This window comes from Anabas testudineus, chromosome 16 (genome assembly GCF_900324465.2).
Source record: "Anabas testudineus chromosome 16, fAnaTes1.2, whole genome shotgun sequence".
NCBI lineage: Eukaryota > Metazoa > Chordata > Actinopteri > Anabantiformes > Anabantidae > Anabas > Anabas testudineus.
In genome coordinates, this window is record NC_046625.1 from 8,854,432 (window position 1) to 8,879,343 (window position 24,912).

Here is a 24,912-nt window from a genome sequence, read left to right on the forward strand (position 1 = left end):
TCTCTACACTTACTCCAGACTAAAACACAGCTCCAAACCCCATCCATATACATCACACTCTGCAAACTAAGCCTTATCCATAGACAAATGAAAACGTTCCCACTGCCTATTGCTGAATTACTGTATACCAATGCGACATCCTTACAGCATGGCAAGAGGAACAGCATTGATCAGCCCACAGCCGGCTGCATAAAAACACCCTTTAAATTGTATTCACAAGTTATTTGAAAAACTAAAACCAGCTCATGCATGTTTTTTGAATTAGTTATCAGCCAAGCACATTGTGCTGTGACAGGCGAGGCAAAACAAGGATAACTGTCTGTCCTTTCCTATCTCTTTCTTTTTGCTTCTGTCCTTTCCTATCTCTTTTTTCTTGCTTCTTGACATCCTTTCAGCAATCCTTTTTCACACATTAAACGCACAAAGAGAATGGAAGTGAGAGGCGGATGAAGTAGAGTGGATTTTGTTTTGTGTTTTTTTTTCTTCTTCTTCTTTTCTTTCTCTTCACAGACTTTATTTCCATGGTGGACCCAACACAAGAGGCAGGCAGTCATGGCTTGGCCGACATGATTATACATTTGGACCGAATCTACACCTCTTCCTCTACACTGTCGTGGTTATGATTGAAATAGAAAGCGAGAAACTTATGGAGAGAGAGAGAGACATAGAGGAATAGAAGGGGAGAGGGAGGAAGTGTGCGAGGATATTGTTGAGTTGTCCAAGCAAGTCCAGATGCATTGGTTCCGTATAACATTCCTATTCCACCTCAACAGACGGATGCTGCCATTCTCAGAGAACGCAATCCTGATTTCTCGCTTCAGACCCAATATCTGCACCATACAAATAGGAGGATATGGAGGGAATGAGATACAGACTTGGAATATGGCTCATTCTTCTTATCCTCCTCAGCCATATTGATGTTTTTGAGCCTTTCATTGCTCAGCCAAAATGAAGTCTTTCAAGGCCGGAGCCATTGACAGATTAAGAAAACATATCCTATTTTGTAGGACATGACAGAGGCTCTCTTGTTGTCTGAATAATATGAGCGGTGCTGAGGTGGCATGGAAACACTATTTGTGAAACATTGTGTGGTTAAACTCAGGGGTGAAATTACAGTCTGCTCTCACAAGGAAAAAGTCGAACTGTGGGAGTAAAAGTAGTCGTTCACTGCTGTCGTAACATCAATTTGGCTGTTTTTTACTTTTCATTTATTATGAATGTAATGAGTATATTACACTCATTTATTTTATCATTTAAAATCACTGCATGGTTATGCTCCTGTGCGTACAACCTGAACTTTACATTTCTTGTTTAGCCATCAGGAAAGGATGGAAACGCTGAGCTGCACATAGCAACACCCCTGAACCTTCACACAACAGAGAAAGTGACAGGCTGGAAATCACAGAGGCCAAATCACAGAAAATTGATCACATCCGACAAAATGGCCGCAGTGGCTAAAATTGGTGAGAGCTTGAGCTTGCTCGGGACTGACAAAAAGATCTCTAGCACAAGCACGACGACAACAGCACTGTAAATTTTTCCTGCACAGAAAAAAATAAAATTGCTAAAAGCTCGAATTAATTTTTTGCTGACATTAGTTGTGATGGTGACAAAAGTGACATTTAAATCAGGCACTAGATTGGACAGTGAGCGCCACGATGAAAAGACATGCCGGGTGGAGATGTGGAGGAAAAAAAAGAGGATGTGTGGATGATAACAAGGAGAACAACAGGGGAACAAAACAGAAAAAAGGGTGAAGAGATGAAGGAGAGAAAATAAGGTGTGCTGCAGTCATCTAGAGTGTGTGAAAGGGTTATGGTGAGAGGTGGCATGTTCAGATGCGATAGACAGAGAGGAGAAAAGGGAGGAGGTGGGTAACAGAGAGGTACATGGAGAACAATTGAAAAGGGCTGATAGAGAGGGAAGAAGAGATTTAGGATTAAGGAACGAGTGTGGGGTAAAAGGAGGAGGATTAGGGGTTTGGGTGGGAGAAGGACAAAGTGAGAGGCGGGTGGGATAGAGGAGGAGAAACAGGAGAGGGAGAGACACAGAAAGAGAAACTGTACAGGGCTTTTGACGGTGAGAGCAGGGATAAAAAGATGTATTTTTCCTGCTTCCTCTGTTGTCCTCCCTCTCCTCTGGGCAACTTCCCGCTGCTCTCCCCCTCTCTGCTGCCTTCCTCCTCTGTCTGACACAGTGGGAAGATAGGTAGGAAACCTAATCGAGCCAGACACACCGACTGCTCTCTGCTGACACTCACAGGCGGAGGGTGGGCACTACAAATTCTGCTGACCAGCCCAGCCGAGACCTCCCTCACCTATCGGCCGGAGCAGCCATCAATCCGGCACAATAGCCTGGAGGAGGCTGGGGGAGATGGGATGAGAGGTAAGGGGATGTGTCCCCCTGCGATGCTCAACGGGAAAAGCTTGCCACTAACACTGGCAGGAATTAGGAGTTTGATTCGTGCTGGGCATGAGAGGAAAAGGATGAGGTTCTGTAGGTGCCTTAATCCCTTAAACTCTGGTAATACAGATAAAAAAAGAACAGGATTCATAATATAAATAACCATTAACTCTTGACTTGTTTATCAATACAATTGTTAAAGCTGTAACAAACACTTGCTGGTTGCACCTCTACTTCTTTAAATGTGAAAAAGTCAAATTAAACTGATTGTGTCAGAATCAATGTGTGATGTATTTGTCGTTATTTCTGACCTTTAAAGATGAGACCTATTTGTAAAAAAAATATCAAACACTAGAAGCAAATTTGCAAAAATAAAATACAGAGAAATTAATTTGCAGGTGCAGTGCAGAATAAGTGCACTTGTGTTGGAAGTGCAATTTATCACACAAATGCACTGTGCAAGAACAAAAACTGATCTTGCAGTGAATATTAAATTAAATGTATTATATTACTTAACGTGAACTGGTGCATTGCTAAATTTCGCCTAACCCTTCACTAAATAAAACATATTTTAACTTGTGCCCCCAGCACTCGGCTCACTTGTAGTATGTTCTTATTTTAAGGAGCTAAGGTGTAAACTGGTCCAGAAAAATGCCGGGTCATGGGTGTGGGAGAGTTCCAGGGTGGGAGCATGTCTTGGCTCCAAAACCGTGGTAGCTGATCTGATGCTGGGCTATGTCCTGCAGGTGAAATGGATGAGGGTCAGTGTCTGGGGGAGAGTCTGCCTCCCTGGTCATGTATGGGGGGAGGTAGCCATTACCAACTGACCGTTATGGTGACAAGCACTGACACAATGATGCTTCACTCGAGGGAATTAGATGGTGGACAGACGATGGGATGTGCAAACGTTGTGTGGACATTGAACACTGAGCTGCGCTTTTCTTTTTTTTTTTACTCTCTGTACATTCAGTAGCTTCGTGTGTATAGGTGTGACTGTGAGTCTGTGTTGCCATGTGTGTGTGTGTGTGTGTGTGTGTGTGTGTCCAGGCTAGAAAGCACATATTTGCTAATCTGGAGTGGGTCGCAGGAGGAAGGGAGTAGGGTCAGGAGCTGGGGTCAGGTGTTAATTCACTGCTTCAAACCAGAGCCGAGCACCAAAACCAGGGGAGACTGCAGGAGAACAGAGCCATGAAAACCACAAGGATATATTCAAGGTCTGCGGTGGTAACCTGTGTCTCCTCCTGCCGATTTCCTCTTAGGATTCCTGTTTGCTTGTACCTTCCCTCCTTTGTGCTGCAAAATTCACCTCCTCTAATTCCATCTTTCCCCATCCTCTGTCCTCTCCCTGGCTGGTCCTCCAGAACACTGCCTCATCCCTCAGCTGTTAGACCCCCCCAAAGGTCAGTCCGTCTGCGGGGCCATCAGTCTGGGATGAAGCTGAACTTTGACCCAGAGCCCTTGATGTATTCCAACCACAAACCCACAGACACGGTCACATAATGGACATGTGAAGCCTCACAAGAGGCTTGTTTCATTGTGGTCATTTTTGATCAATTTATCACTTCTCCTTTGTCATTTATTGAAGTCCTGTCTGTGCTGCTGAAGCCTCGGTCTGAGCAGCGGCTGCACTGGCTGAGCGGTCAGGACAAGAAACGCCATCGACAACAGGATCTTTGAGGATGATTAATACAACCACCATTTATCAGCTAATCGATGCAGCGATGATTGTGAATTGCCCATTGATTACATTCAACAACCACAATTGATACATGACTATGTGGAGAAAACAAACACGTATTCCATGGGACAGAGAGGAAAGAAGAGTAGATTGAAGGTTCACAAAAATAATAATAAAACAAACAACACTATCTAAATTATGGATTTTAACAACTTCCCTCTAACAGACTAACCTGCATGGACATACATGTATTTACTGGATTTAATCATCATGGACCACAGTGACAATATGTCTGACACCTTGATTATTCTTCATATTTTCTCTGTGGTAATATGTGTGTGAAATTGTATTTTTAGGCTAAATTAGTATGAAACGTGATTCACAGATGCACAAACTATAAAATACTAAAAACACATTGGGCTAAAAAAAAACGTTGAATGTGTAAAATAATAATTCACTAGTCTCTTTTAAAATAATGTTCTTCTTCTGTGAAGTTTAGAGGCCATCTGTTTATTATCTGGGGCTAAAAGTTTTCCATTCAGGCAAATCCTGTATTAATATATTCCGTATGGGCTGTAGCGGTCACTGCTGGTCTCCTCTTGTCACAAAAACGATGCATCGTGCAACCGCAATCTTTCCGGCTTAATTGAGGAACTGGCCAAGCGACCTTTGACCTGCAGGTCATTACCGCATTGTGCACCGGGCCGCGGAGAGCTGCCACACCATTTGGGAGGGGAGTCGTGCGCAGAAAATGGATTAATTTTGTATGGCCTGTGGTGCTTGATACCGACTGGAAGTGGCCAGTCACAAAAATGTATAGAAACACCTACATCAAAGAGAACAGGAGCGATCAGGCTGCATAACACCCGAACTGAGCCAATAAACCGTTTATGGAATGAGCTTTCGGACGAGCTGCATAGACTTTAACATAAACCGTAAAATTGAATGTATCGGCTGTGAGGGTCTGTTTCAAGTTGATAAGGTGCAGGACAGGGTGTCCGGTTGGCACTTCTGCAAAAATAGTCGCAGGTCATCTGCAGACTTCTGATTGTAACACTCGTCTCAATCCAATTTGGAAGAACCGATAAAATATTGCCAATAAATTTCGCTTTTAAAATCCGCGGAGGACAAATTTCTAAAAATCCCGGAATAGGTTCTCAGCTTTCAGTTTTCTGTAGGATATTTTTAAACAGGCAGGTGTCATCACTACATGAACTGCTGTTTAAAATATTGTGTATTTGATTTGACTTCCTCATTATTATATATATATATATATATATATATATATATATATATATATATATATATATATATATATATATATAAAACTTTATAAAACTTGGCTATAAAACTAGGTTTATTCTATTGCTTAGTGAGCGACTAAATTTGTATTTCCCTAGATTTTACATTCTTCCTCTCAATTTCTTGCATGTTTAGACAAAACAGAAAGAAAAAGAAAAGCTTAGCAAACATTTATGGTAAATACGTTTAAATACAATCTACTTTCTGAAATGCACATATCCACACGAGTTTCGGATGTTTTAAGCAAATCAACTGCAGTTTCATTCCTCTCTGCTTTTCCAGATGTTTTATGTTTGCATGAAGAGGATTTTTTAAACATTAATTCCTATTAATAATATCCTGACAATTTGTAGCCTAATACTAAGAAAATATGAGGCACGCATACACATCAAAATACAGATGAAAATATGAGGCCTGCTATTAAAATATGAGAGTTAAATCCTTAACTTTCAAGCAAAGCATCTGAATAACTAACACACTTAAAGTGTGGGCTGCAATTAAATTAATGTAAAATAATGTAAAATAATGTAAATATAACAATAGTTGCTCGGATTTAAATTGTAGGCTAATATGCATATGGAAACTATAAATCTACATTTTTGCATAAGAACCGCAGGAAGCGCAACAATGTGGAAAACGATCGTGAAATGAACTGCGGGTATTTGTGGCGTTAATATGCAAACAAAATCTGATTTATGATTTACATATTGCCTAAGAAAACGTAAACATAATCAGGGGCACACTGTGGATTTAACTGAATTTAACTGAGGATGTTTCCATCCAACAACCAATAACGCAGCGATTCAAAGCAGCAACGTGGACACAATTCAAACTCAGCTGGTTTCCATTTCATTTAATTTCAAGAAATATAAAAACCTAGATGCACATATACGTAAAACATATGAACTATATTTGTTCAAGTGTTGAATTACGCAGATGATTTAGGATATCTTTTTAAACCAAACAGTTGGCAGATTGATTTTAAAATTATATTGATGGTTAAAAGTTAGAAAGACAGAGTTTAGAATAAAGACGGTGGTTACAGCTCGAAACACCAACTATTAAAGAGTCCAATCATAATTATTTATTGCAGGGTGCAAACCGCAAATAGAGAATACCCAAACATTTTCACACATTAATGAATATTTGGACACACAAAACAAAACAAATAAAATGGAGGTGTTCTTTCTATTATTAACCTCACTATGACATTAGAGTTTACGGCTTCATAACCTGATAAGCAGCGTAATGCCTTTCTAAAAGTAGGAACTTTTAATGAGATATAATTTAGTTAATAAAAGTCGTGCAATAACTGCAAACTGGGGGAAATGAATGCGTCAAAGGTAAATAAAAAAAGTCTCCTTTTCTTTCTATGGCGCTGCAGGCTGAAGGACTGACTGCTGACCAAAACGTGTGCCCTGGTCTCATGGGTTTTAAAGTCATGTGAACTGCAGCTCACACCTTACAGATCTGACTGCTGTTTAATATCAAACATGACTACGCGTTTTGTTTTGTTTTGATTTGCAAGAGTACTCCTAAATCTGCACAACCACGAGAGGAAACCTAAAGTCGCCATGTCACACAGGCTGCAGCTTCAAATCATCACAGAAACGTAGAGGAGCTCATCTGGTGCTGTGCAACAATCCTGCCCTAAAATCGTCCTTTGCATTACTAAACTCCTTCAATCATACAAACACAACACATACACACATGGGAGACTTATAACTGGGTATCAGGAAATAACATCGTCTCCCATTTGCACACTTTGTTTGGGTGTAACTTTGTTAGGGGACGAGTCACTGAAGAACCTAAATGACCTTGTAGTGTTTAATTAATAAAGACTAGAGGTCAAGCACACATGGACATCAGATCGGTGTATGTATGTACACTAACGAGATGATATCTTCTAATATTAAGCAAGATATATTTAAGCAAAAATGTTGGTGCCACAGTTTCTTCAGTGTTGCAATGTTACACGGCTCCGGCAGCGTGAAGGCAGCGAGCGGACAGCAGGAGCGCAGCGGCCGGGGAGAGACGCGAGTCTCGCCTGGGAAGTGTCCACTGGCCGCTCTCACCTTCTCCTCTGCGGGCGAGAGCTCCTTGTTCGGGCTTATAAAGCCCACGGATCCCCTCCTTTTAATTGATTTTCTCATAATTAACTCAGTCTGTCCATCGATTTCCCTTCGGCGGCAGATCAGCCCTGGCCGTGCTGAGGTGTTATTGTGCTATCTGTGGGCATCGGGATACCGACGCGCAAATATCGACCACGTTGATGAAAAACCTCACGGTGAAATAGTGTTATGTAAACTGTTGTGTTACAGGTTACATTATGCACATATTAAGACACAGTTTGCCTATTAACACACGGGCCTGCGCGCACACCTGTGCGTAAACAGCTCTCAAATCATCCATGGCCTTTCACAATTAGAAGTCAAACAACAAAGGGAATAAAGGCAGAAGAGGAGTCGGTAGGACAATAGAGTCTAAGTGTAAATCGCTGTAGCTGTCTCTGTTTCACCATCATTTCTTTCTTTAATCCAAACCCCAACGTTTCCAGATGTGCATGAATTCAGATCTGAGCCGTCACATGCGCAGCAAGGCAATTACTTCATTAACAACCACAACAGCCACCCATTCACTCACGTCGTTTGTGTGAGTATTAACAAATAATGTGCTTGACATTGGCAGATGAGAAAGCAATACAGGTGCAAGGACTGCAGCGAGACTGGGCGCACAGGCTTTGCATATAACACAGAGCATATTCCGAATCAAACATTCCCGCGATAATACAACATGCAGAGCAGGCAACAAGACACAACGCTATTCGTCCACGGAGCAAAGGAGCAAGGGAGGACAGGAGAGAGTAGGAGAGAGAGTGAGAGAGTCAGAACACGAGGGTTGCCCCCGTGAATTCATTTCTTTCTAATCAATAAAAAAGAAAAAGCCCAGCCCCGCACAAAATCATTAGGACCGATATTTCTCTGCCCCTCTCTGCACTGCCTTTTCCCCAGGACGCTGCCATGAGGAAAGTCGGACTCTCCTGCAAGTGGCTCAAATCTTTTGCCTTTTTGAAAATGACAGAGAACGGAAAGGTTGTGATTTGAGAAGGGGGGAAAGGGGAGTGTATAGTACAGCTGATAAGAGGAAAGGTGAAAAGACACATGGAGGAAAAGAAGTTAAGTCTGCAGGATGCATATCTGAACCATCCCCACCCTTCTTCTGGTTTGGTTCTTTTGTGGATGTGAAAATTTACCAGTGCTTCCATCGGTGAACGTCTCCATCCCCGCCATGCGAGCAGCCTGTCTGGACAAGAGAGGGATGGAGAGCAAAAAGATGGGGGCGAGGGTACGGGGGAGGCAGAGGTGCGTGTAAGGGGGGCCAGTGTGTGTGTGGGGCGGATGATCTGGGTTGGGGGCTCAGCATTAAACTGAGGGGTGGGTGGGGATGTTTGGGGGCCATATGGTAACACCCTAACCTTTCATGTCTCCCCTTTTCTCTCTCTCCGTGTCCCTCGTTGTCCCTCTTTCTCTCTCCATCCCTCACCCTCGACGTGTGTCTCTCAGCGGTTTCCATGGCGACCCGGTGGCTGTGGTGGTGGTGCTGCTGCTGAGGAGAAAGAAGCGCGTGCGTGAGAGGAGAGGAGCGGAAGAGGGAGGAAGGCAAGACGACCGATGAAATGAGCCCCGAGACGGGATCATGATACATCTGAGGTAATTAGCAAATCACAAGCATCGTGAGCATTGACTGTGGCTGCATAAACCTCTTATTAAGTTATCGTTTTATTCGTGTGATGTTTATGGTGCTGATTTACTCTGCAGGTGCAAAATGAGCAAAAGGCCGAGTGTGAGACATGTGGCCGAGTGTCCTGCATAATAATATCATTAAAGATCTATTAACAAAGCACAAAGTTGTTCAAGCGTACATTTTAAATCCGACTGAGTCCTGGAAGATTTTACTCTGCAACTTCATGACATGACAGATTATGTCTGACGTGACACAGTGGATATTCAGCAGGAGCTCTGCTGTTTTGAATATAAGGCCCTAAATTGGTGATTCATCTATATGCTGCCACCTGCAGGCCACAGAAAGCCCAGAGCTTCCTGCTCAGCGTGAGCGGAGCAACCTGCAGTTCTTCCTCTCACACACTCACTGACTGATCATCCTTCATAAGCATCGATTGCATGTTGTATTTTTACTTAATTATGCAAATTACATGAGATTTTGTGCAATGGAAAATATGTATTACATTTTTTAAATAACTGTTCAAGGAATATGTACACATACAGACTTTATCATTATTAAGTTGCCTCAATATCAAATTCATGTTTTTGCCCCCAGTTTTATTCTATAAATCGTGTTTGAAATCTCTGACTGACTACCACCTTTCAACCACACACAGTGAAGACGTAAAGGAGGCTTTCGAGAAGATCCCCTTATCTAATTTTCTCCCCTCAATAAAAGCTGTAGAATTTTCCCCATCAGCGGGATGTACCATATGCTGTGGGGTATACATATAATAATGGCAGCCCCAGTGGGCCAGCACAAGGCTCTAGTGTCTATCAGCTTTAGATGACACGTTTCGATAGGAGACTGATTTAGGCCTGAGCTACCACAAGATGACTTGAGTCTCCATCCAATCAAGCAGGTGCAAAGAACACCTGCGGACAGCGGAATAAAGTCTTCGGGAAGATGATGACCACTGTCTTGCTACACAACCCACCCCAATACAATTTGCACCACATAACACAAAACCTACGATGTCTCTATGAAGTGTTTTAGGCAATAAACTGAACAGTCACCGCACAAAATGTTCACAGTGTGTTGTACTTTAAAAAAAAAAAAGTTTCTTTAGATATTTGATTCCACGTTATTCTATACCGCACGTAATAGAAAGTGAAAACACATGTTGAAACTGATCGATTCATTTAAAAAAGTAATACGGTTTTATTATTTTCAACATTGGCTCCATAATTGGTTTCCTATTGCCATGGTTTCCTTTGGTGTTTTGGTCCCTACCCTATTGCATCACTAGACTGCCGCTGTCTTGGCCCGGCTCCGTCACCATAGCAACAGGATCTTTGACCCTGCCTCTAGAAACCTTGACCTGGATGTAGATCGGTCAGGCATCAAAAGAGCCTACTGGCTGAAAGCTGCTGCTGTGCAGAGGAGGGGTGGCTGTGGTGGTGGTGATTGGGTGTGGGCTCTGAGGGACAGCAGGAGGCCAAGACGACGGCGGGATCCCGGGGTTCACTACAGCAGACAGGCTCAAAACAATCCCTCAGCGGTGGCTTGTTGTATCTAAATCAAAGTAGCTCACAATTTGACATTTTAAGAAACACGTTAATTCACATCCTTGCTCAAAGTTAGAGGGAAATTGGTATCACCCTCGTGTTTGCCTTTGAAACATGAAGCTGGACGACAGAGCTGGTTAGTTCAGCATAAAGACTGAAAATGGAGGACACGGCTAGCATGGTGCTTTTACAGCACCTGTAGCAGCACCACTTAGAGTTTCCTCCTGGATTAATAACATCTTAAGGTCAGAACAATACCAACAATTAATAGCAAAAGTAACTGCATGTAAAACCATGTATGTATTTATGCTGTATATGAGGATAGTGTCCATCTTCTGAACTCTCAGGAAGACAGTGAATAAGCATAGTTTCCAAAATATCTTTAAAATATTCCTTTTAACATCCAGACTTGAGGTTTGCAGAGAACATGCTGCAAGACCTCTTGGGAAGGAAGGAGGTTCTTCAGTGACAGCCACACCAATTGCTGTGGTAGCCTCAGATTTCCAAGTTTTCCAAAAAGATCAAATAAGAGGGTGGGAGAAATGTTAGTAGATGTAGAAGAGGTTCAGGTTGTTTAAGCTCTCGCCTGATGGAGATAACTCACTGAAGACCTTCACATATCCGATTCCATTAGGAGAGCACAGTCTGACGGAAAGAAGGGTGGGACTTGTTGTTGAGGCTCTGCCTGTGTCCTTGGATATTTGTGAGCACAATATTCCTGAGTGCTCATGATATGTGCCCCCTTTTCTTTGACAAACAACTCTCTCATTGTGGAAGGGTCATTCCAGAGTTAGTCAGTGTTCAGAGGAGGAACATGGCAGAATCCTTTGACTTGGACCTCTATAGTTTTGCAGACTTCTCAGAAAGAGTTCCCAGGTCTCCCTGTGGGCATCACATCGCTGGTCTACCTTCAAGGCTGGGTGTGGTGAGAACTGGGGTTTCAAAAAAATCTCAGTTTTCCCCACGGCAGGCCTGGGGCAGTTAGCTGGCCATCAAACAAGGCATACTCTGAACAGGGTAGAAACGGCCCTATCAGGTTTTTTTCCCAGAGGGTTGGTACCGCTTACTGTTCCCCATGATAGCAAGTGAAGAATAAAACTTCATTTCATTTCACACTCAGCAGCATTTTTTTAAAGGGTGGCTGTGATCAGAGTGCCCATAGCCAACTTAATAATGGCGGCGTCTTCAAGACAGAAGAGCTGAATTAACAAGAATGGCTCCAAAAACGACAATGAAACTGCCTTTGTTGTTTAGTAGTGACAGCTGCAGTTTGAAGTGCAGAATGAAGTAAATGAATAGTCTATCATAAATACATATTTAAAAAACAGACATCAATTAGGTCAAAAATGAAAAGAAAATCTTAATTTAAAAAGCTCATCATATATTCAGCCGTCTCTGCCATTTCCGTTACTTTCAACATCGCAGTCCTGTACACAGTGCTTCCTAACGTACATGAGGAATGAAGTGGCTTTTCAGAGTGCCCTTTAGCCGACATTTACATTATTTATTAATGCGTTTGACGACCACGTTGGTCTACATCAGAGGACTTAGTTATGTCCGAGGTGGCCGAGCAATTACAGCTTATTTACCAACATAACCAAAACTTTAAACTAACTACAGACCAAGTGACTCATCACTTTGATTACTTATATTAATAAGCATTTATTTTGCATCCTCAAAACACATGTAAAGGAATAAACTTAAAGTCTAAGTTGTTTCATTATTTCATATGTATTTCATAAGAATAGCAGCCAAATGTTAAAATTGTTAAATATTTGTCCATCCATGTTTTTTAACTATATTTTATATATAGGAATAAAATAACATCTCTAGATCTCAACGGAAAATTGAAATTGATTTGAAAAGCTAGAAGTGTTATGTCCACAGTAATTACACCTTCAAGTAAGTGAATGGTAGGAGAGGGGGAAAAAAAGGAATAAGGGTGGGTAAGTTAATAAGCTCTTCCAAGCACACACCATTCTTTGGTTTCATCGTGCTGACAGCTTAGAGCAAGGAGAAATAATTAAGGATTTGATCCATGGTGACCTGCGATTGAGGGACCTCTTCACACCGTTTGAGGGCAGGAAGAGGGCAACAACCCCACTAATACAGGTATGGAGGGTGAAGACCAGGAATAATGGCAATTCAGAAAGCTGTTCAAAAAAAAGAGACAAGGACTAAAAAAATGTCAAAGGCATTCAAAATAAGACAGTGGGATTTCAAAACTTGACACCCGGTGCTAGGTATGAAAAGACGCTAAACTACAATTATGGCTCTTTTCCAAATAATAAAACAGACTAATAACAAGTTGCATATACAGTTTAAGCCATCAAATCTTTATTATTCATCATCATTAATTTGGAATATATAAAGATTGACAAAAACAAAATTTCTTAACATAAATGTTCCCCTGAATGAGTGAATTCTTCCACTTATGAACAATACAAACATATACATTAACAAATAATTTTACCAAGAACACATCAAAGTAATCCTGAAAATATGTCCATTATCACTCCCCCTACCAAGCCTGGCAGTAGCAAGTCAGCCCGCTTATGTGGTGCCTGTATGAAGGGACTTCAGACTGAGGGGTCTTATTGATCGTCTTCTATGAGTGAAGTCCAGGCATTAGTTCCAGCAGGGTGAGTAGACCGCTGTCCATGAGCCACTCTACTGGGCCTACATAGCTGGGCTGAGTGGAGCTGGGGTGTGCACGTTTGATTTTGATCTCCCCAACATCACTTCTATTGACCGACGCACTGTCCTGTGCTTTACTTGCTGAGTGAAGCACTTGCTGTGGCCTAGCTGGAAGCCCGGACACAAGCCACCATTGCATTATCCGGGCTGCTGTTGACAAGCTTGTGATGATGAATCTTCCATGGTCTGCTGAGGCCTAGTCCTAATCACTGCTGTCATCTACTGGCAACTACCGTATCCACTGGCCACGGCAATCACAAGTTGGGTTATCGTGATACGCAGGGCTGAGAATCCTAGTGTTTGTTATCTCTGTGTATATGTGTGGACTAGGCTTTCCAAAGTTAGACCAAAGGTCAGTCTGTACCAAGAGCAGCTCACTTTTCCATTTGTGCTCACTTCTCACACTCATTTTTCAAAGAACAGAAACTTTTCTTTGCAGGTTACTTTAATATTACTTTTAACTAGAGCAAGTGGCAGTTTAAGTCACTGCTATTTTTCAAGCCCAAAGTTTGTTAAAACATAATTTGTTGGCTATAACATTTTGTATTTTAAAATGTCAAGAGCCATGTTGGAATTTAAATACCCGCAGATTATCCATAATTCTGTAACAAATACGGACTAAATACTCAATAAGTTTAGAATAGGTCTAAGTTAGAAGTCTTGTATGATAGTGGCGTGTGTGTACTGCCAACCTAGACCATGAGAATGTGAATTTGTTCAACTCTAGAAAAAATATTTAGTTTTTGGTGTCATTTGTGGTAGCCCAGCTACTACTAACTTCACTTAGGTGTTATGAGGGGCTTACCACTTGATCTTGCTGGCTCCTGTTCTGATTCAGACTAAGAAGGAAAGTCTTGATACATCCTGTATGATCCTGGCATCTTACAAAGTAGCACCTGTGCATGAATCCAAAAGGAAAGCACATATATCCATTAATATTATTAGTCTTTTTTATACATAATGTTTTAACAAAAAAATGTAAGGCATGATTTAAACACAAACAACCAATGGTAAGTCCTGCCATCTAGTGGTGATTACATGTATTACAACTAGAAAAAGGAAAAATGCTTCCAATTTTGAGCCACAATGTTCAAAAGCATTGCTTAATATCCCATCCTTCATAGCCAACACAACACACCCAGAGAGCTGCATTAGTCTATGCAGCCCAGTGGGTCTCTGTGCGCCCACCATTACTGGATGACAGCATTCTTTTGGCTCGCAGCAGCCTTCGACCCTCCTCATAGTCATCTTGGTCCACACTGATCAGGAGGCGAACACCCTCTGAGCCTGCTGCCGTCCTCAGGGAGTCAGTGATGAAGACTCCTTTCAGGGCCTCGAGCAGAGCTCCACTCAGGTAGTCACTCCAAAAGGCCTCTAGGTTGTCCAGTTCTGTAAATTTGATGTCGCAGACGATGGAACCCAAGTCCCTGGATCGCAGTAGTGAGTTGGCTTGGCTGAACAACTCAAACTGCCGCTCCAGGGGCTGCCTCTTGTCCGAGGAGACACCATTACGTAGTGCAGACTCATGCTCAAGGTATTCAGCCCGGACACGCAGGCGGATATCTGATAACGGAAGAGGAAGAAGGAAAGCAGAGGTAGAAAAAAGGGGAGAGGGTGGGGGCGAGAATGAGAATGCGTAATAATGGTAAGGAAGGAGGAAAGAGTGAGTAAGGAAAAAGGAAAAAGACAGAAATATGATAAAAGGGAGGAAATGTTTGGTAAAACAGTGCAAATCAAATTTGATAGACCCAAAAAAAAAAGATAGGAAAGGGTTTTGAAGTCAAAACAAAGGGAAGAGAAAACAAAGAGAAAACTGTTAAAATACAGTTCATTTGACTTAACTGTGTTAGAGTATTATTTCCCATGAAATAAAAAAAATACCAAGTAGGCTGGCTAGTGAATGGGACTTTCACAGTGAAATACCTGAGCATATTTGTTTGGATGAAAGACTCACAAAAGGGCAGAGCAAAGTCAATTACGCCGGACACTGAAACTATACAAACCCAGAAGGCTACGTGTGAATTTTTGTGCTCAATACTGCTTCAAGTCCTTCAGAATTATTTTTGCTCTCATTGACATTTTGAAGCAATGAGAAATTCTCTGCAATTGAACCAGTGATGTAGCCCCTTTTCATCCCAGGAAATGCTATTATTTTAAATATTTATGACAGGTATAAACCAGTTTTTAACAGGAAAGAGAAAAGAGAAATTTTCAGAGCAACACCCAGGATGGTCAGGATAGATTATGGAATGAACATGATCAAATTAACTTGACTCCCTTAGCAAATGTTCTGGTGGGAGTAATGAAAGCAACTTAGCAGTGTCAAGCCCTTGAGTGCCTTTTTTGTGTTCCAGCCCATGTTTAAATACGCCAGATTCATTCTGATCAACATGTATAATGCTGAAAATAGCTTCCAGAGCTCCGCAGTAACAGGATTGGTGGTCATGCAACAGCACAGCGAGAAAGATCAGAGGATACATACTGTACTGAGCAAGAGCACCGCTGAGATCGTCTCCCATGTCATTATTCCAGAGCTTCGAGTGGAAACCAGCTGCGGACGACTTTTGCTGCAACAAAAATCCATCTCCCACTCAAAGTAGTTGAGGTAAACAGTATTTACTGCCTGTGACATCCACATCTCTAGAAACATTCTCATGAATTTCTAACTAAAAGCTGTACAGAAACCTTTTTAAATCTCTCTGTATGCAAAGAAAACCCAGCAAAGATTCATTTGGTGCTCTCCATCACACTAACGTGGTCAAATAAATATTGAAATAATGTGTCAGTAAAATGTTGAAATGTAGAAAAAAACTGAAACACTTATTTTTTTTTTGAGTTCAGGTTATGGTGCAGAAGTGCCTTATTTCAAGAGAGCACCAAGGGCAAAGCTTTAACACTTAAAACTCAAGTCGCATCTATTCTTTCTGCCATTCATATTTTGGTCTCAGGCTTTGAGGAATGGTGCAAGACTCAAGAGGGATAACGTTTGGTAAATGCCAACATTAGAAATGCAAATGTTGAATTAAGCCATTGATTTTGCATCTCTTAACATTTGTAGGAGAGCTATAACCAAACATCAGCTTTTGCATTCATGGTTCATAAGGCTGTAATTAGATTACTATGAAAACAGAGGACTGGATCAAAGGAGACGCTTGATCAATAAACAGGAAACGGGGTCCAAATTAAAACTCACTTTCAATTGAAACTTCAGTTGTAGACAAATTGTATGGTACAGGAAGATAAAACACATTTTACAGGCATTATAAGACGTGATAATTATTTGATCAATTATTACTGTTATTTTCTATGACAGTGTATGAAATAAAACATAAATGTGTAAATGTTTCTTTAAGTCAATCTATCTACATTTCATTGATACATTATGTTAGGTAACCCTTGTGATATCACAGACTACAAAGATCCTTAACCTGTTAAACCCTAACGCCTCCACTATTGGGGACAGCTTCGATTCTGGCAACAAAGACCATTTAAAAGCCTACTAAACTTGACATGTTGCATGCCCTCATTAAGCTAAGACACTCAACCATAAGCCCAAACAACAATTTCGACCTATTTAAAAAAAAAAAAAAAAAAAGAAATTCCAACACCAAGCAAGGAAATTAGTAAGTGCCAAAATGTGCTAATGCAGCATGCCCGCAAAATTGGCACTAGCAATTTTGCAAGCCTGAGTTACTGGAACAAACGGCATATCATACGAGTTGCTGAATCTTTTAAATGGTCTTTGTTGCCGGAAGTGCAGTGCCCCCGATAACAGGGGAGCTCAGGTTTAACAGGTTAAGAACTTAAAGTTCCTATCCTAAGTATCATGTTTTATTGTTTTCAAAATATCAACTGTACAACAGTGGACTGCCAACATTCAATAAGTCATTTTCATTTTAAAATCTGCGTCACGAAAGCTTTGTGCAAATGTTACTGTCTTGTTACTCAAAAGTATGAGTCAAAGAAGATGTACAAAAATTAAGTTACCAAGCAGCGATACCACTCACTGCAACACAACTGAGACCAAAATAAAACCATAAATAAATCAATATATTACTGATTTGCTTTGAACAGGCCCTACTATGCTGGTACCACAAAAAGGCGACCAGGAGGCCTATGGAAACACTGTAGGTTCAGATGGCTCAGACATGAGTCACTGTGCACACAGTCATTGTACAGGTGCAGAGATTTATGGATAGAATTAACAATGACAATACATTTCTAAATCAAAGTGAAGAGGTAGTATGGTATGATAAAATAAAAAACTGAATTCGCCCCCTACATTTGGCATAATACACTAAAGGAACTGCACCATGCCCACTAAAAATGCATTGACACCTAGAGATGTTGATGATTTTCACTTTGATTACAATTCCTTATATTTATCTGTCAAAAATGCATTCATTGTGATTTAATATTCAAAATGAATAAAACAAACATGTCTAGTGAAGTGTTTTAATATTCTGAGTGAAGCATTATCACAGATTATCAAATATTTTCTATAGGACGGTAGCAAGAAAAAGTGTGTGAACCTTTTGGAATTACATGATATTTCTGCATTAATTGATCAGAAATTATGATTCATCATAGTCAGAGGTTTACAGGAAACTATTCATCATAGTTTCACAGGCACAGCATGAGCTTTTTGTGTCAGTTGTGAATGCTCCAGTAAACTTTCATAGTGCTAATGGAAATATGTATCTGGTCAAATGTCCTTTGGGAGCAATAAAACCAGGAAGGCAGTTGTGGATTCACACACTTTTTCCAACACATACAGTTAATGTCTGAATGAGTGATCAATCAAATCAGTCTGGTGATAATTTTAATATAATAATACGTAAGATTCGTTATTTGAACATACTTTTTCTTGCAATTCTATCAATTTTTGTACTTTGCTAGTAGTTTTACACTGTTTACAATATTCAATATGGGCTCAGTGAAAATTTAGGTTAAAGTACAGTTAACAGTTTGACCTCTAGGATCATTACAGTGTGTGAGGGCTGTGGCTATGATGAAAACATGCCCTTCATGCAATTACTGTTTTTATGGATGGTCTCTATTTCTGCCTTCCCATTTCATACAGAGCAGGATGGAGGTAGAGATAGTGGCACTGAGGAGAAGGCCATTTAAAACCACAGGAACACAGTGATAGTCATTTTGTTAGGGTTACAGAGCACTTCACGCTTCATCAGACACAGAGACATCCACTTAGACAGGACATTAGGAAGCACAGCTTTCATTTTCTCACTTTAAACACCAAACCCGTTTGGCTTCTTCCATCTCACCCAAGCCAAAAAAAAAAGTTTAAGTACCCATTTATGAGGAGTCACTTGGCATGGAGAGCTTCAACTCTTTATCGATCCGTTTTTCTGCTGAACGACTCAACAAGAGAGTGAAGAGTTAGGGGCGTATTGAGAGACAGGCAGACAGAACTCTCTTTTCCCCATAGACAAAGAAAATCACTGTACCATTTTGCGTAGTTTGAGCATTTAGTGTTCATTCTCTCGCTCTCATTGTGTGTGAGGTTACCGTTTTCCTGACACACAGGTTGGTCTGTTTAGAACTGTGAACACAGAAAGGAGAGAAAGAGACAAGCACATTGGGTTGGATATCTGTCGACTGGGTTGTTTTTTCAACATCAAGCAGGCACAGCACTCACTCCTCTTAGTTGTAATGAAGTCAGGGAAATAGCTGCTATTGACAAGTTAATCAGCTCAGAAATGCCTTAACTGTAGCTCTACAATATAACATGGTAGCATCTAAGTGGGATGCTTGGTACTACTCTTACCTTGACCAACCCAACATTTAGGCACCAATTGTATCATTTAATTACAATGTCCATTAAAAAAAAGTAATGACTTTCCCAAGCACCCCATTTAGATAACACTAAACCACTACTGAGCTGAAGGTACAAACACCTTGTAGGCATCTGTAATGGTAGTTGTCATTGTCAGAATGTAATTGAGAGACTTCACTAAAATATGAGAGATGAATCATGTCAGACTATTTGAAGCCTGTTTAAATGCTAGGGGCTAGCATTGGACTGAACCACCCTATCTATTTCTGATTCCTCTTGACAAATGCACATCCAGAGCTCACACAGGCACAGACAGATATAGCAGGAGCTTCCTTCAGCAGAGCAATGTTGGGTTATTTCCTCAGAACTGCTTGAGTAAAGCCTACATGGAACTTCTTATAGCTGTCTGTTGGCAGCCATTTTATATTCTCTAAAATAGACTGTGGGGCCAGTCCTTACGAAAAGACATGTATGTGTGCCAAATTAACATTTTTAAAGCTGGCACTCGAGACCTGGCTCACATGAAGTTCCATTTAGCCAGTAAGAACTTAAAGCAAATGTTCACAAGCCTTTGTAACGAAGATAGTGTGAGGGGACAGACAGACCTCACATATAGTAATAACTCACACTTTCACAAACATGACCAATTTCTTTCTGCTCTGTCTTTGCAGGTTATACACTGGGTCACACACACAGACTGTCCTTGACCAAGTCCCTAATCCTAACTGTGAAGCCAATTCCTAAAAGACTATCATCTATTTCACTTGCAGGACAAACACATTGCCAATTTTCTGTTTTTGTGCTGTAAATGTTATCAGGACCTTGTGTATTAGTACCCAACAGTCGAAACTGTGCTCAAATATAAGTTGGCAGTAAGTGTTGAAAACAATACTAAATATCTAATTAACTTACGTATTTTCTAGGGTCATATGGTTGCACCACTTCAAGGTGTGATGTGAAGTGTCAAATGTTAAGTGGCTAATGAACTGTTGGGGTTTTATCAAATGACTTAGTTGTACAACACAAGCAATTACACAGTCCTGCCAAAACATAGAAGCAGAACGTTGGCCATATTTGTAAAAAGTTTTTTGTATCTGAAGAGAATACTGATATAATTACTGAGTTTCCAAAGATTTCTGTTTTGACACATTTGCCTTCAGCTTAAGATTTCTTTTAAATATTTGAGGCTTACTGCTGAGGACTCTGTCAGTTCTGTGAAACACTGACACCAACAACGTTGTCTGACATGGACAAATAGGAAATCTAAGAATATTTTCTCATCCACAGTGTACAACACTAAAGAACATAAAAGGATGATTTTTCTGATGGTAATGTTTCCTGAAGGTCATGGGGCAGGGGGCATCTGTATTATTATATATAAGCATCAAATACAGAGCAAAGTGGCAGCACTAACCCCTGTTGTAACAAGGGGAAGAGCCGCTTTTACCTTAGGCATCGGCACAGACTTGTGAGAGAGCGCATGACTGAGTTGATCACGCACACTGCAGTATGTATGGACAGAGTGGAGGGACTTTTTTGTTTTGTTCCTCAGTCTCCCTCTCTGTCTCCATGATCCACTGTGTCTTAGGTTACTCGAACTGAGTCACAATCCTGAGTCAACCTGGTGGAATCAAATGTGGAGTCAAGACAGCAACATGTTTATAGGCACAGGTACATTACTCATCCTGAATAGCTAAGAAGAGCTGTCTTCAATGTGAGAGGATTTCTTACAATCAATTTAAAAATCATCAGGCATTTGTGGTCTGAAGTGTTTCTGATCAAAAGGCAATGATGGACCTTCAAAAATGTATCCAAAGGTCTGCATGGATGACTAAGCAGACACCACAAAAAGAGCAACTGAGGTTTTTGTTATCTGAATCTTTTTGTGTTCAGAGAAACTAGCACTGATTATTAGACAAGCAACTTCTGGCATGTGAACAGGACACTGAAAGTGGATTACATAGTGCAACTTTCCGGAGGAGCTAGGTTGTTTTGAAATTAAAATAATCTTCCTGGAAGACATGCAAGGTTTGACAGTTGTGCCTTGTGACAATAAGCAGAACAAAGACTGCATGTAGTGGTGACTGGATAACATCTTTCAATATATAGAAGACAAAAGAACAGGAGACAATCTACCAGACTGCGCTTTTTTCAGAAGCAGCAGCAGCTGAACATAGCCCAACAGGTTAGGAAAAAGGTGAAATGAGGGGTAAGGAAAGGAAAGAACGGCCAGATGGAAAAACTAATCAGTTGGTAAACATTTCCCTGATGTTGACGCTACAGTTAAGGAGACACTGCAAGTGTAAACATAGCATCATGTGATAACAAATATACCATGTGAACAGCTTGAGTAATAAGGAAGATGCCAGTCAACTGAAAGGAAACAAGCAACTGTTGTCTTCATGTGTAATTTCTTTGTTTTTAAATCCAGTCAAATCCATTTTTTCTGATGTTGTAGATTAGACATTTAATGTTTGATGCATTTGAGATGTGAAGTCAGCCTTTACTGCACAGACTGTGAATAAGGTTTTTACTTTTTGTTTCCATAAGACACTGAAGTTAGTTGTGAAACCAAAACACAGTTCTAGCATCACTTACAAATAAGCTTTGGTACTTGCACAAAACCTTTATATACAAATTGTTATACAATTATATATGCAGCAGAGAGAGATTTGATGCCAAGGGCATATCATCACAACCCCTGACTGATTTGATTATTGGATTTTAGATAAATAAATAAAGAAATCCAGGAAATAGTTGTCAAAAATGTCTTTCAATATAATTCTGTGCAGTTAAAGGTCCTGTCCATCAAGGTATGCAAACTCCCATTTTTGCTTGCCTGGTGTATTGCCAGGTGTGGTTTAGGATCAACTTTATTACAGTAATTCATCTGGTTCTTCTGAAGTGTATCAATGTGCAAAATATTCTCCCTGCTTTTCATACTTTTTTATCTGCACAAATAAAGAGCAAATTGTTTTTAAACATTTTTTTTCCCTTTGGACAGAGTAGGGTTAAGGTTTGTGTTGTTTGAGGATGACCATTTGGTAAACAAACAAAAACATTTGGTTTGGTATGCAAACTCCTTCACTCAAGCTGAGGTTCAGCATAGGCAACGTGAGAATTAATGAGACAAGACAGGGTTTATGGTAATGCTGGATGACATTAACACATTTAAAATGAAATTGAAGCTAATGGGGTTAGTGAAAAAAAGGAAAATCATCTGTAGTAGAAAATAAGGGAATAAAGGAAGTATTCTAGGCAAGAGATGATATGCGAAATAAAAAAAAAGTTGCTCAGCTGGCACTTACCGCATGACACTTTTTGTGGTTGTGGTGGTGGTGATGATGTAGATTGTGACTGGGCCTGTCCGCTTGTTTTCTTGGACCTTCGGCTCCAGCCATTCCCCCTCTTCTTCCTCCTCCTCCGAGCAGATGGCACAGGCATCGGAGGATAAATACCTTAAAGAAAAGTACGGTTTCAGTTTGTGGATGTAAGATGGCAAGACATGAGCTAGGTATCTTTATGTAGGATTGCTGTAATTTCTATAGCATTGTCTATTTCTGCACAACACTAACCTACAATATTATTACTACTAGATATTACACTAAAGTGCACTCACCAGTTCTCAATTGCTGTGTGAATGACGGAAGAGGTATTTCAGTCTGTCTACAGTTGTGTCGCACAGAAGTGCATACCAACTCTCTGTCCCCCACCTCATACCTCTGTCCAACTCTCTCTGGGGACACTGAAAAGCATGAAAACATAGATTAGTTTTTGTTAGGCTAGGTTTATTATTAAGAGAATATAATAACTGACTAACTTCATCTACCAGAGAACTACACAGCAAGGAATTTGCAAATCTGATAAGAATTTTGAGGATCCTAACCTGCCCTTCTTCTCTTGCGGGACACTAAAGGTAGCAGATCGTGACGTGTGAGGACTCTCAGTAGTTGCAATAGTGGTTCCAAGTTGCCATCACTGAGATATCCCCGCCTCTCCAGCTCTAGCAACAGCTCAAGACCACTTTTGGGTTTATTTGAAGACACTAAAGGATGCTGGGAACCCTGAGGCTTTGAACGCCTCCAGTTCTTTAGCAGTGCAGGACTTGGGGGCACTCCAGAGTCATCTGGATCACCCTCACGGGGCTCTACTGTCCAGCGTGCTGGATCAAGAGGATGTGGTGCAGAATAGGTTTCATCCAGAAGGAATGACAGCACTTCAATATCAGTCTCTGTCAGCTGAGAGCCAACTATTTCAAAGACCTCATGGAGAGACAGCATGCCATAGTAGGTTAGGCACTCTGTTTCATCCCAGTAAAGCGAGTCCCTGACAGGGTTCCACGGGAAATCCACTGCCGCCATGATCAGGGTCAGTCTATAGCCCCTGTCTACCTTTCTCCCAACACTGTTTAGAATATCCAACATACACAAAGAAACATTAGATTTAACACAAAGCAGTAACTATCCAACAGTCAAGCTAAAAATAAATGCAAATGAGTCAAATGTCCAGAATACTAACCTTATGAAGATTACAACCACCATATAAACAATGCAAGCACGTCCACTGAAATAGCTTTTTCTATTTTCATTTAATATGTGATATTATACTCAATCATTTCCTTTATGTAATAGCTGACTTTTATGAGAATGAAATAGTGAGGGAATGTCCTTAAACACCAAATATCATCTCACAACATGGGGCTGACAGAAACAACGTCGTATCCTAAACGCCCATTTTCTTGTGCAAATGTTAAAAAGGCCTTTTTTCCAACAAGCTCGGGAATCTTACCTATTTTCACCCTTCGCTCGACGTTGTCTTGAAACATGCGACAAAAGCAGTCCGCTGGGAATGTGATACGTTTCGTCGTTTCTAAAGAATATTAACAAAAGTAGCTTTAAGGCAAAGGCACTGTTTTGTTTCAGACGCCCAACAACAGCTGCAGCAACCGGGGGAGCAAAGTACTACACGGGAAGGTTACGTAACCAGTCACGTTTATCTGGGGGGAGGAAAACACACAAGAATAACATAGAGTCAATTTAACACCTGGTGCCACCTTAGGTGTATTTTGACAATGATACTGAGTTTAGAGAATGAGAGGAGATGAATCTTTAATTTGCATTAACGGGTATGACGTGAAATCAGCTCGTTAAGCTAACAGCTAACACTCTTAGCGTTATCTTGCATTAGCTAATTTAGCGCTAGCTATACACACTCCTTGATCGAAGCCCAGGGTCACATTAGTGTTAACTCAAAAGGACGAGCAAAATAAACGTGTTAGAGCTGACATATCTGAAAACGCCAAGCACCACACAGCTCACCTTCCTGGTTGACACCGTTGGACAATCTAGCAACTTCCACAGCACTGAGCGACGGCGACAACGGAACAATAACGCAGCGAAACTGTCCAATCACAGCGCTCCTACTGACCGATGACGTCAGGCAACGCACGGCCACGGCTCCGAAGTCGGGCCAGTCGTCGGGAACGCGCAGCTGGTAAAGACATCGGCTTCTGCGGTTTAATTGTATCAGCTATAATCGCTAAAAAAAACTGCATTAACTGTTTTCTTTCTGTGATATAGTGGTTTCCATTCTAGCATTTACTACCCATGATAAATGTATATATTAAAAAAGACAGATATCTAAAAATAAAACATTCAGAATAGAGCCTACACAGAAATATATGTGATGTTTTATAAATGTGTCCATAGTGTGATTAGAGCAAAACATGATGTTAATAGAAACAT

General features: G+C 40.8%; 1 protein-coding gene and 1 long non-coding RNA gene across 4 annotated transcripts; both read right to left on the bottom strand.

The window, feature by feature from the left end:
• Nucleotides 1–12,992: 12,992 nt before the first annotated feature.
• Nucleotides 12,993–24,594, bottom strand: dedd1 (death effector domain-containing 1). Of its 3 annotated transcripts, XM_026370610.1 has the most exons (7): nucleotides 24,487–24,594; nucleotides 23,957–24,164; nucleotides 23,055–23,572; nucleotides 22,788–22,913; nucleotides 22,477–22,626; nucleotides 14,560–14,934; nucleotides 12,993–14,267 (listed from the first exon to the last, which is right to left on the bottom strand). In XM_026370610.1, exons 3-7 carry the CDS (start codon nucleotides 23,527–23,529, stop codon nucleotides 14,254–14,256), a joined length of 1,140 nt encoding a protein of 379 aa, XP_026226395.1. In that variant the 5' UTR covers nucleotides 23,530–23,572; nucleotides 23,957–24,164; nucleotides 24,487–24,594; the 3' UTR covers nucleotides 12,993–14,253. The 3 variants fall into 3 exon arrangements, with proteins under 3 accessions (XP_026226395.1, XP_026226393.1, XP_026226394.1); XM_026370608.1 differs by lacking the exon at nucleotides 12,993–14,267 and having other exon boundaries at nucleotides 14,395–14,934; XM_026370609.1 differs by lacking the exon at nucleotides 12,993–14,267 and having other exon boundaries at nucleotides 14,395–14,934; nucleotides 23,957–24,037; nucleotides 24,487–24,585.
• Nucleotides 16,195–22,373, bottom strand: LOC113169333. The gene is made up of 2 exons (XR_003299553.1): nucleotides 20,616–22,373; nucleotides 16,195–18,934 (listed from the first exon to the last, which is right to left on the bottom strand). It is a non-coding gene; the product is annotated as an uncharacterized LOC113169333 (long non-coding RNA).
• Nucleotides 24,595–24,912: the final 318 nt, after the last annotated feature.